Genomic DNA, 14,075 nt, shown 5'->3' with positions numbered 1-14,075 from the left:
CTGGCTTTCTGTAAAGTGTAAACCGACAAGAACCGTGTTTTATTTAGACATCAATTTTATGTCAGTACTATACGACCGTCTTTAATATACTGTCATATATTTCCGATACAACATTTCACGGTGAAGTGTGATACGGCGAATTGCATACGTACAAGTTTACCAACCACTTGATAATGTTTACTATGTGAACGTAAGTATTTTTATATGATATTACTTGCTGAATTTATTTACGCTAATTATCGTTTTGAATTATTATGGTTAACACAAACAATGACCCGACCCGCACCACACTCGGTCTTAATCGAGTGTGGCCCTACGTTTGGATGAGAAGCATCAGCAGTTTTTTACGCCTGGTAATGTCTGAGGAGCAGATACCCAAGACTGAGGTCGCCACGCTCTCAAGTGAGCTTATAGTCAAGTCAATAGCTATTTTATTTTTTACGCCATTATCAATACTATCTACTGCTAAACTAGTCTTGGCAGTGGCGTTTAAAGTGAAATAACTATCGACCTAGTCTCGACCAATATGTTTGTACACAAACTTTTATAGGAGCACACATGAGAAATTGATTGTCGCATAAAGCTCAATCAAGGCAGCAACCCCATGATATGAACAAATGCTATCGCGGTCTAAAGAAATCATTCATGAGAAACTTCCACGATTCGAAGATGGCTGGAATTTCAGAAGACTCGCGGCAGGATGACATAAAGCTGCTGCAGTTACAAATTATGACTTAAAGCCTTTCGGTTTAGCAATCTCGATAGTACAGTCAAACTTATTAGTGTCATAAAAGGAAGGTTAAGTTAAGAAAGATTTCGAATTACAGGGAATTTCGAATTATGGGTATTTAAATTAATGATACAGTCGAACTCAGTTATTACGATCACGGACATAGCGAGATCTCGGATGTAATGAGGAAACATTCGTTGACATTTTAGTTTATGATTTTCTCCATGCATTTATTCACTTTTATAACGAGCCACTACTCGGGTATACCGAGCAAAACTGTTAATGTGTCGATCGTTTAATAACAACATTTTCGACCCTAAGCATTAAAATCCGACCGGGCAGTTAACTAGATCGATGCCGCCGGGATCGGATTACGTTTATGACACTAGCTAAGTGTCTAAGTACATAATTGGTGTTTTCGCCGTCAACATTGAAAAAGTATTCACGCATATGGATGAAATTGCATGTAAAAAAATCCAAGCTTTGTGAAGTCAGTAGGTACCTATCAGCGCCGGCGGCTCAGCACTTTATTACAGTAAACAACTTCTTTTCAGTTTATGACTGCCATACTTGTTACGGGGATTTTTATGATGGTTTTCAGATTTTTTATGTTCTATACTTAAATAGAACGTGGCGCGAAAAATGTTATATAACGATATAACGAGTAATGCTTATAACGAGCAAATTCAGTCCCATCTTCCTCGTAATAACCAAGATCGACTGTATTACCATATAAAACCTTGACTTTGAATATTCGAGTGACGAATCGGCAACTGACAGACGGCACGCCAATAAAATAATAAACACACACACACCGACGCAATTATCACAGGACAACATAACATTGGCTAACATCGAAAAGTTGCTCAGTTAAGGTAAGAAGGCGCCAAGTCACTAATTAGGTCACTAATTTTAGGGCTAGTGTTGGCAGGGGTAAAAAGATCTTTTAATTTTATTTTTTACAACGATTATCGCAAACACAAAGCGGATGAGGTGGGCTGAAAGCGGTGAACATAGTGTGAAGAAGGTTTAATAATAACATTCGAACTGCGTACTGGACGTAATTCGCAAACATGTATCTTTTGCTTTGCGTATATAAATGAGGGTTACCCGCGCCGGAACAAATCACCGACGAACGTTCAAATTTTACTTTACATATTTTACAAAAATGAATACAAGAATTGATAGATGATGACTCATGAATTCAGCAATTAACTAAAATTTATATGTATATCATTGTCTTCGAATTTATGTGTATTTAAATTTAGTTAAAAGACAAATTCGCTTTGATGTGGAAATTTTGATCTTTCATAGTGTTGGAGCTATCTTAACAGATTCGTGGAAATGACGTCTATAAACATCGTATTTTGTGAGATGTGATATGACAGAACGTCCATTGACGTCCTGTACTGTGGAACGGAATACGACACGACGTTTATAGAAGTCGTATTTTCGATTAAAACAATATGTTCCCTGCTACTCACAGTGCAAACATATTTCCATTAGATAGTGTCATATCTTAGCGCTCACCTCATTTCTATACATCTAAATTGAAAATTTAAAAAATAAAAATTTTAATATCTGTCATATCACCAAAACACGTATTAGCTAACATATTATGTCTGCGAATGTGTTAAGAGATGTTGTTTTATAACGAATGGTTTTCAAGCATACCATCCATTCTCTCTAGATCCTAACACACATTGAAAAAGCAACATGTCAATTTGATATAACTGCGAAAGCGACCAGTCAGTGACCCACTTATTCAGAGACGAGGCACTATGGCCGGATTCAAATTTAATTTAAGGTAAAAAAAAAAATTCTATGCAGAAAAAATTGGAACCATAGACCAATATGTAAGGCACTAGCTTCTGACACCAGGAGTTCCGAGTTAGATTCCAGGTGAACACAAAATACACGTATGTGATATTTTTAAATTTGAATATTTCTGTGATCCGTTTCACTTCTGTAACTGGAGCCCCTGTGATCTGTCGTAATATTAAAAAAATGTAATTTTTCAAATTCACGTGTATTCAAATCCATGTGAATTGAAACTAATTCATAATAATATGCATAACATGTAGACATCATGTGCAGAGTGGTCTTAGCAGATGTTTCTACAAATATTAGTTTTTACGCATTCCCTCCAATGTCCTGGATTCGAATGTACACATTGATTGAAAAGACAATGTGCGATTTTTTATCCAATATTATTTAAATTTAAATCTAATCGAATTTATATGACCACTGAAAGCAATTATTACAAACATGTTTTTATATAATTGTATGAAATTGTTACTGAATTCATTAGTATTCAATATATTTTGTTGTAAATATATTCAGATGACGGCCTCTTTGGTGTATTGCACGGCAACACTCTAAATAATTGGACGAAATATGGACACAGAATATAGTGCCTAATGAATATTGCAATTAAACATTTGAACAATCGGCAACGTGACTTGACATGCAGGTAAATAGGAGATGTTTTTTATGAAATTTCGAGCATAGCCTCGCAGCGGCGATTACGATGAAAGAGAGAGAGAGTAAGATGATATGGAACATTGATTGCATTTGACAGTGATGAAGGATGGGTCCATGTTCTTTTGTTATAAAATAAAATATGACAAACCTAGGCGTTCTACGTTCACTCGACGTTTCCATATCTACCATCCTATAACCAAACCATTTTTCAATTAAAACATCAATAGGATTTTTTCTTCATCTTTTGGACAGCCAATTGAATGTATTTTTGGTTGATCTCTCTTTAATGGTATTAGGGGAGTCGATATGTTTGGCCAATCTTTGCCACCTAAATTTTAGTTGGCCAATAATTGATTCGTCGAAATTGTGGCCAATATTTTCCGAGATTAAAAAATGCTTTTGGCCCACAATTAACATTAACGCCGGTTCAGATTAGTCGAGCAGTTTAGTCGAGTGGCGAGTTATTTAGTTACCACTAAATGATTTAGTAAATGAAGAGTTTCCGAACACAGTACCTTAGTGAGCTACATGTCAAAATGAACAGGGCACAGCAAAAATAAATAATTAATTATTTTTTTTATTCACAAGATTTAAGAATGTATGTTCAAAAAATAAATAAGTTAATAACTTTATTTATAATGGCTATATTAGTAGAATTGGACGAATAAATTCTACGACAACTAATGAACTTAACTAAAGAAAATATGTTAAGACTTGTCTCGTGGTTTGTTTGGTATTTAGTGAGAGGTGGTGGGTGCCGCCTACTCGATTGAAAAAATAGAACAAAATGGATTGACTCGACTAAATGATTTTACTAAATTACTTGACTTAATTTGTCTGTTCATACATACGCGTTTAGTTACTAAATTAATCGCCACTCGACTAAATTACTTGACTAATCCGAACCGGTCTTTACTTTCACTTTAAAAATTGTCTAAATAGGAAAGAAATTAGATAGTTAAAACAATGTTTTCAGTAAAATTACTATGAATTTAAATAAAGATTACAGAATTACGAAAAATACGATGCTATTATTATTGTATTGGCCGATGACTATTTTGCCATTCTCTTGGACTGTCAAAATAATCAATTTTTTCTACAATGTCGTTGTTTTATAATAAGAGTAAATCCTCAGTTTTTGGCCACAGAAAAAATCAATTATTGGCCATTTTACTAAAAAAAAAAAAATGTTTGCCTTAACTGCATGGTAATCGATTAATTTGAAAGGAATCCTTTCGTTGAAATATTGGCCAATAATAATAGATTGTGCTATTTATTGTGATTCAATATCGGTTAAATATCTGAAAAAATGAAGGTTAGCGGTACGCAGTTGTACCACAGTAACAAATTAAAAAAAAAACCAAAACAAAATCTCGGATGTGCGAAGAGGAATGCAACTGAAATAAAAATGACAAATTAAACAGCTTCTTAAAAATTATTCTGAAAAAAAATAACTTACGAATTACGATTTAAAAATTATTCATTTTCAGAATGATTTTAAATATAACATTAATAATTATAACATCAAAACATAATATAATATAGAATAATATATAAATAGAATTTTAATATAATTAAAATATCTTAATTTCTTTTAGATTTATAAAAATATATGAATTATTCAATAAATGGAAAGGTAGAATGTTTAACTTACGACATTAGATCAAGATTAGTGTCGGAGGTGTTGGCATCACTGGTCCCGAGGATGTGCGAGAGTTCGCAGCCGCCCGAGGTAGGCTTCTTGGTGACACTCGATGACGGTTTGCCGCCGTCTCTGGCAGTAGCATCGCCAACAACTGCAAATCAGAATTTAATAAAATATACCACAAACCGATTAAAGGTTCTTTTAGATATCAGTTCTGTTGTCCGTTCAGTCAAGAAAACAAAAATGATCGTTTAAAAGTACCGTAACAGTCATTAATTGAAGTTTGGCAATTCTACGTGGCAGTAAGCAACTAATAACCGAGAAGAGTGGAAGTAGCTTGTGGAGGCCTTTATCTAGCAGTGGATCGACCCTGGCTGATCCGTGCATTTATACCCATAATGTGTAATTGAATGTGTTAAAATGAAATTTAATTGAATATGTATTTCAGACATAAACTGCGAGAAAGATATATGTAAAATTAGGAATTAAATATACTAATATTAAACGGGACTGCAGAAACAGTGCACAAATAGTGGGAAACGTTCCTCTGTATGTATGTCAAAATGTACCTTGTATTGCTTTAAGAGTGGCCAAAAGAGGACCAACGGCAATGTTCTTGTGCGCTGCTGCCAACAGATGGCGGTCACAACTCAGCCGGATCGAGTGCAGTGAGCCAGGGGCGGGGTGAGGGGACGTCGACACCGAATATAGACCTGTAAAAAAACATAATTAAATTTACTATATATTATATAATAAACTATTTCTTTTATTCAACGAATAATTCACAAGATTTGAAAACGAAATATTCTTTGTATTGAATATACATAATTTGAAAACACTTACTAAGCAAAATCATTTATGAAAAAATACAACATCCGACGCGACTTCAACCTGTAACCACTGCTTATCAAAGTATCAATTAAGTGCAGTAGTAAGACACCCACTCGGATCACTTCAAATTTTAGTTATAAAGTCCTTGCACTTGCTAATAATTATTTATTAAACTATTTCTTTTATTCAACGAATAATTCACTAGATTTAAGAATTTAACATTCTTTATATCGATTACACATAATTTGAAAACACCTCAGATATATATGTAGCGGGCAACAACCTCGGCCCTTGTCAACATATTACGACAATGCAAGAATCAGCGAGTCATTCAACTATCACACAATCGCTGCATCTGCGATTAGCATATTCTAGAGGTGTGTCCAACACACAGAGTGAGTATTTTAACCAGATTAGATTAACTATGTTAAAACTGCTCTCCTGCAAAATATTGAATATGTGACTTTCAGCTCTAAGGTACACATGTAATTTTGACTGTCCACATCGAACCATTCACATATTCTAAAGGAAAAAGTAATTATGAAATTTATTTCCATACCAGGTTGTGGTGTTTCGACAGTCTTAAACAGTCTCAGCAGCAAATGACAGGTGAGTCTGGCACCGGCCTCGGCCCTACCATCATTGTTGCAGCCTTTCAGAAGACTTGGGAGTGCAACATTGCAGACAAAGCCTTCTAGTGAGAAGCAGTGGCGAGCTGGAACACAAAAAAACGTCCATCGAAAATGACTCACGCAAAAAACCAATATACATACAAGCGGTCTTCGGCTTCCGTACATAATTGGTTCCTGAAAATCTGTACAAATATTAAATGTACAAAAGTAGAACAATGTAAAAAAAATGTATTTTAACCAGATCTATGGCTTCAGTGAGTTATATTGCTCTATGAGGCCATAATTAATATGCCGCAATACAAATTTTTCCGAGTTATCTCGTAGTTGGTTATATTGTAGTAAGAGCTTTGCTCTACATTCAAGGTGTGTCGTTAAAAATCTCTGGCCTGTCAGATAATGCCATAGTAATATTGTGAGGCATAGAAAAGGTTAAAATATTTTGGGCAATGAGAATATTCAGTTTAAATTTGTCGAACCAACCTTTACTTCGTTGAAATTCCATGTTAGAATCTTCTTTTAATCAAGACTAAGCTCTGAGCGACATCTTTTTCATATTGATCATCAATCCATAATGAAAAAGATGTCTCCGTTTCATTCAAGACTATGCCGTGTCTTTTGGAAACAAACTTTGAATAGGCATACATTTTCATCGTAGATCGGCTTAAGTCATACGAACGACTGATTCAAACAAAAGATTCGGCGCTTTTAGAACGCCTAATTATTTCTATCTTTGTCTCGATCATATGAAGAGAGTCTTTAATTTCTTTTTGTCATTATTAACACTGCAGTTTCTCCCTCATGTTTATAAATTTATATGGGCAAGCGGAGGAAAGGGGAGTGACTGCATAAAAACGTAAAGTTTTTACATATCGACAAAAATAAATTTTAAGAAATGATCGAAATAGCGAATTGTACAAAAGTAAAATATATGAAATAGTGAATTGTACAAAAGTAGAATGTACCAAATAGCGAATTGTACAAAAGTAGAATGTACAAAATAGTGAATTGTACAAAAGTAGAATGTACGAAAGTCGAGGACCGCCTGTATCGATAATCAAAGCAATTTGGTTGAATGCAACTTATTGTTCACTGTGCCGATTCAACTTCACTCACCTATCAATATGCAGGTGAAGACGGCCAAAGAGTTGTGTATGGACAAGTCTTGGATGTCGATTTGCAGAAGGAGGTCGGGGTAGAATGCGGCCTGGTGACAGCTGGAACTGTTGCACAACGCCATGAGCGCACCCAACCACTCCAGCGACAGCCCTCCGCAGCACGCTGTCATCTCTGCGCACGATATCGCTATGTCATTCACCCTGCAATGTTATCAATCGCCTTAGTGAATAAATTTCTAACAATATGGACAACGATGAGCAAAAAAGGAAAAGACATGTAGTTTCTTATTTTTTCCCTCGGCTCTATGACATGTTTTTGATCAAATATTCAGAAAGCTATTCACCTGTCGTTGTCGACTTCTCTGCAAATGGAAAGGATTGCGGAACAGACAAAGCTGTATCGATTGTTCGGTGACTCCGACAATTGGCGCGCCCACGAGACTTCAATTTTACCTAAAACAAAAAAACCATCTTAAGCAGGGCTGGAAATCAGATAAACAGTTCGACCATCAAAAAGGTTAGTGCCTGGACTACATCCCTGCCTCCTCTATACTCCATAAAACTCCAACTTCCTCAAATACAGTCCACTCAAAATTATCGCCAAACTCATTAGAGACAATCAGCGTCAATTTGGTAAAAACGCTCCTAGGTAAAAAAATATTGAAATCAAAACATAATAAAAACACTTTTAGTAAACTCTAGTCAAATTTACTGCAACATTAAATCTGTCTTCAATGGGTTAACAGAGCATACAGAATGCCAAATCAAAAGTGCGTTTGACAATTTTCAACATTACAGGAGAGTCATTTGATATTTGAGTATCGTTTTATTTACACATATATCATTTCTGACTCGACGTCCTAGGGTGAGAAATATGTGGAGATAAAACCGTAGTATATCCGCCATCTGAAAATAGTTAGGTTAAATACTTGCAATACTGCGATTCCCCAATGACATTTCGTATTCTTGATGCACGTTTAAAAAAATTGTAAATAATTTGTTAAACCATAATCAGAGAATCTTCCTGCAATAGATTACGAGAGTACGGATTCGAGTTGTAATAACCACTCACAAATTACAGCACTCGCCGTTGGTACACGAAATAAAGCTATGGTGACACAATAGTCATCTTACCTCCTCTCCTAGGATTTGCGAAGACCTCACTGAGAAATTGAGGGTTGTACACGTAGTTCGAAGGGGCGGGCTGGAGCCCGGCATATAACACTTGCCTGTAAAAGGTAAATAACCAATATTATATTATTATAGTGTGTTTTATCAATATACAATAAAACCTCGTTAATAAGAACATAGATAATTCGAAATTCGCCGTAATTCTAAATTTTCACAAAAAAAGTCCCTTGAACATTATTTTCATATAAAACCATACCTTTAATTCGAATTCCGTAATTCGAAATTATTTCAGAGTCCTGGCATATAAAAATATTCCATCAATCGTAATAAGCTACACTATTTCATGAGCCAGCCATTGAAAATTATGACAGACTTTTCTTAAAACATCATAAATTACTTATTTCAAGAAGGTAATAAAAATAATCCTGACATTTTATGACCCATTAACACACACGGAACCGGAAATCTGGCAAGCACATCTATGATCGTTAACAATATTTATGAAAATCAAAAAAAAAAAAAATTTTTAAATGTAATATTTTTCCCCCACACATTTCATAATTCGTAATTGGAATTCGTATTAACCCTTTCAAAGCGTCAAGAATACCGCTTTAATACAATAGAGCGCGTCATGATTTCAAGTTGTGATAAATCACAATAAATGTCAGTCAAACATGTACAAATACAGTCATCAAAAATATTTTAAGTGTTCAACGGTGATTATGAATAGTCGCAATATTTTTAACGATCTTAAAAATAAACATTTGTGACCTGATTATGATAAAGAATGACGAACAAGCCGCGTTATACAAAAAGCGTGTGACTTACGTTTCAGTCGCCATTTTGTTGACGTGTCGGCTCCGGACAAGTGCGTCGATGACAGAATTATGTTCAAAACTTCAGAGTTAATGCAACCGTAATCCCAGACCACTTAATAAATTATGAGAAATCCTTTTTTACACCCCACTTGATAATATTAATGGTTTATTTTGATAACATGACAATACACTATTCACTAAACAGAACACATAATCCACATAGTTTCAAATGTTATTAATTTATAAATTTCAACATCGTCTGATATGTAGGTAGGTCATTTTAGTATTTTTGAAACACTTAAATATTTTAATAGTTCACCTTTTCATGGTATTCTCTAAAGCACGGATACACGCATAATGGCACGTTACACTCGGAACACATGTATCTGGAATATTTTTTGGTTTTCGGCTTTTTTTTTGTATTCGCACAAAGATGACAAACTCTGCAAGGATTTATCCGTTTATTTGCGGGAGGAATTATGTCCGGCATATGCTTTGCCATCGCTCTAGCTGATAAGCGCAGTGGATGGTCGACGGGTTGCTGTGCGCGGGATGTGGCTGGAACTTGATATTTTTCAAATATTTGCCTGATTACTTTTAACTGAAAATTAGCTAGACCTGTTTTTTTGCCTGTGATAGTACTAAACAGAATATATGAATTTAATAAAAACAGATCTATGATATGGAAAGCCACCTTTTTGTACCATTTTATTGATTTTCGCATACAACTTAGTGTACTTAACATCATATCAGCTTTATCTACAGATCCCATACATTTATTATATTGGATAACACATGTAGGTTTCAGTATAGGCTCTCCGGTCTGCCTATTGAATTTTCCTGTGGGTGTAAATGAATCATTGTGCAATGTAGTCAACATATGGACTTCGCGCCGGTCGTGCCATTTTATAGCCAATAGCGAGCTACTATTTTTTGACTCCACTTCTCCTTTCTTGAGCTTCCTAAATGTTGGCATATTTCTTCGATTTTTTCGGACTGTTCCGCAAGCATTTGTTTTTTTTTCGTGAAGATGTTTAAATAAGTCTGGGCTTGAATACCAGTTGTCAGTCCACATAGTATGACCTTTACCGAAATATTCGTTCATTAATGTCGTTACCACAGCTCCCGAAATGCCAAGTCCCTGCTCATCGACAATATCTGTTCCTTCCCCGCAATATATTATGAAATCTAATATATAACCAGTCATCACATCGCAAAGAACGAACATTTTTATGCCGAAACGGTGGCGTTTTGAAGGAATGTACTGTTTAAACAGCAATCTACCTTTGAAAACAATTATGCTTTCGTCGATACATAAGTTCTCGTGCGGCATCATTGTTTTTTTGAATATTTCTCGGCAATGGTCGATCAGAATTTTAATTTTATGTAATTTATCTCCAGGAATTTGAGTATTGGGATCCGAAAAGTGCAACATCCTCAAAAGCAAAGTATATCTGTCTCTTGGCATTACTTTCCCGAACATTTGGCTGGATAAGAGTGGATCGGTTGACCAATGTTCCTCTATTGTGATGTGACGATTTCTAGTCATCAACATACTTACAGCAAAAAAAATGTACATTTCTGGGACGTCTGTGTTGACCCACTTATGCATTCGTGATTTCGGCGATGGTTCTTGTCTTCTAATGTCTTCTGTATAATAGTTATTTGTTTCGATTACGATTCTGTCCATTATATTTGAATTCAAAAAATGCTCAAAAAATTCTATTTCTTTAGAGCTATCTGATAAATTTGTGTGCGGGCTGACTCCAGAAAAGAAATCATCAAATTCGTGAACAACTGGTATGAAAGGTCCAGTAGTCCACGAAGACAGATCGTCAACATTACGATTTACATTTAAATTAGAGGCGGCGGCAGCAGCACTTTCTGATGGGGCACTGGAAGTATCTGAATCATCGTAGTACTCATTTTCACTCAATTCATAATCTGAATCAGGATCATGAATTGCTTCTCCCATTTCATCGCTCAAATTACCAGGGATATCCATTTTAAAATAATGACAAAATATCGACCACACACAATATGCTATCACAAAATGTTTTTAATTTTTCCGATACAGAAATTTTCAATTGTGTGAAAATGTTTATTTACTTAACATATCTTTTCTTTATAAATGACTGATAACTAAGGTAAATAAACAACTTTTGTCCGTTTTACCTATTAGTATAATCAGAAAATAGTATTTAAAAATGTTAATCAACAATAAACAAAGAGAAATATTGAATCGCGGACTCTTATATTTAAATTACACCTTGTTCAAATTATTTTCCGAAACTATTAACTCGCGGATAATATACTAGCAGGTAGACGAATGAATGCAATCTCAAAAAGCATTCCTTTTGTAAAATGTTTTGTAAATTCACTTTGATCAATGTAACTTTCTCATATTCTATATAACAGTTTATGCACCAAATAGTTTTTCAATCACTAAAAAACAATATAACATATTATATCGCGAATTCGTATCGCTACAAACGCGTCAGTCAAATATCTTCGGCGCACATGCACTAAGAAGCGATAAGACACTAATATACCCGGCAAGTTTGAATTGGCCCGATGACTGATATTTTTTTATCCAAGACACGCTCCCGAAAAATATTTATTTAAATTAGATAGAACAAAAGTTTAGGCTATTCATTGACAGATGTCAAGAGAAGGATGATTTCTGAATAAATTAAATCAATATTAGATTTTTTCGCGCCTGGCCGAAAGCAGTACTAGGCAAACGAAAATCGAAATGACTTTAGTCAGCTGACGCGCGGATGACTTGCGCGTATAGGCTGACTAAAGTCAGTTGCCGCGTTAGAAAGGTTAATGAGGTTTTACTGTAATCAAGATGATAAACCCTCATCATTGTCAAATCATATGGACAAAGCCGTTTTCAATGCTCAATACATATCACACATGCTTGGTTGGTCAATAAATTTCACAATGAAAGCTAATCCAAAGACAACTGTCCGATGCGTACCTTATTTTAGGATAGGCATTGGAGAAGGGCTCGGCCTGGTGATTCTTGGAGCGCAGATGAGAGCAGATGGTGTAGAGGTCGTGTAGATGTGCGAGGATGCAGCGCTCCGCAGAGCTGCAGTCCCCGGGGTTAACCACAGGCTTCACCAGACGACACAGCTGCTCGAAAACGGCTCCAGTTTGTTCAGGCCACACTACAATGGATACGTAATATAGTGAGTTTGAGACCTATATTATTCATACTGGCAATACTTGATTAGCGATTTGTCTACACCAGAGGCGTTACTACCTTTGCAACCTCCAAGACAAGCATTGTCATTCGATACTTTTACTTAATTACTAACGCTAACTACGAACTAGCCTGCCAATGGTGATGCCAATTGGTAAGAAAATAGAAGTGGCGAGAGGTGGAGGTCGACTGTTAAGATCCAACATAAATAGTGCACACTAAACTTTGTCAGTCATACTTATTTGTTTTCGTTGAATTAAGAATACATATAACAGAGGTCAGTGAAACGGCAAATGATTTTCAACTATAGGCACGACGAAATTTTGGACTCGCTGGCATTCGGAGAACGATAGTCGAGGTGTGAATACGTCAATTTGTTTCGTGATGGCGACGGGGGTATTAATTCGTAAATCGTGTAAAGATGACTAAAAACGTTACCCATTTACTTGAAAAAGAAAACAAGTCAATGAATATATTATTATTGTTACTAATAGAACAATAAACAGAACATTAAATGGACGCATGTTGCATTTATATGACAAATTATATTTAAGTCATTTGCACCCGCGACCCGCAATCCGCGCATCGCCTAGCTACGATCTTTTTAGACCATGCCTCAACTGAGGTATAGCCTTAAACCCTGCCTAAACCAAACCATAATAGATAAAAAATATTCTTTAATAATACTTTTATTATACTATATTTTATAGATAAACAAATATTTTTTGACTATTATCTATTATGGCTTCGTTACGCAGGGTTTAATTGAATTTAAAAAATTACCAGACAGTTTTTAGTTCAATGAAAACAAATAAGTAAAACTGACAAAGTTTAGAGTGCAATATTTATGTTAAACCTTAACAACCTAACCCCGTCCACCCTCCGCAACTAGAAGATAGCTGTGTTCAACCAAATTACAGATATTGATATATTCCACTTGTGTGAGAATGAGTTTTGGTGGATGTTGTTTTATATATTTTTTTAAATACAGTGTACTTAGCTCATTCGATATACTTATATGTACTTTTTTATGATGTTTCTGTTTACTCTTCTAATTGCCCCGTTCACTATATTATGTACAGTAAATGAATTTGTATTTGAATTTCATAAAATAGCATCTGTTTAAATCACTCAGTAAACTTCAATCGAAAGAGTTCTCTCAATCGTCATTAAAATTCAAGGCACTAAACAATATCCATTGAATGTGCAGAGCGTACGTTGAAGTTCTCTAGTTTTCTTACATAGTAAGCAGCAGTGGTATCTTCGGAGGACTCCGACGACGTACAATGCCAGAGAGGTGGTGTAACTCCTCAGCAAACCCTGACCTGGACTACGAGACGCCAACACCGATTCCACCTCCAGCAACTCTTTGAGTATCTGTAAATGAAAAGGAAGAAGAGCTTTTAAATAATATTATTATAACAGTGAAGCTTCACACTCAAATCTGACATAGTGCCACTGAGATTAAAACGCCT

General features: G+C 35.3%; 1 protein-coding gene across 2 annotated transcripts in view; it reads right to left on the bottom strand.

Moving 5' to 3' along the window:
* Positions 1-14,075, bottom strand: part of kto (mediator complex subunit kohtalo) — an 83,586-nt gene that overhangs the window by 37,594 nt on the left and 31,917 nt on the right. For both annotated transcript variants that reach the window (XM_085951464.1, XM_085951465.1), the window contains exons 21-29: positions 13,842-13,977; positions 12,373-12,565; positions 8,572-8,666; positions 7,782-7,890; positions 7,436-7,638; positions 6,250-6,405; positions 5,429-5,572; positions 4,869-5,010; positions 3,363-3,404 (exon numbers count right to left, since the gene is read on the bottom strand). In XM_085951464.1, the coding sequence (XP_085807590.1) occupies positions 3,363-3,404; positions 4,869-5,010; positions 5,429-5,572; positions 6,250-6,405; positions 7,436-7,638; positions 7,782-7,890; positions 8,572-8,666; positions 12,373-12,565; positions 13,842-13,977 (1,220 nt within the window). The remainder of the gene's footprint in view (positions 1-3,362; positions 3,405-4,868; positions 5,011-5,428; positions 5,573-6,249; positions 6,406-7,435; positions 7,639-7,781; positions 7,891-8,571; positions 8,667-12,372; positions 12,566-13,841; positions 13,978-14,075) is intronic.

This window comes from Rhyacophila brunnea, unplaced genomic scaffold (genome assembly GCF_057557595.1).
Source record: "Rhyacophila brunnea isolate RB1 unplaced genomic scaffold, BYU_Rbru_1.0 scaffold_24, whole genome shotgun sequence".
Lineage (NCBI taxonomy): Eukaryota > Metazoa > Arthropoda > Insecta > Trichoptera > Rhyacophilidae > Rhyacophila > Rhyacophila brunnea.
Note: the sequence above shows the minus strand (reverse complement) of the source record. Positions and strands in the feature narration are given on the sequence as shown.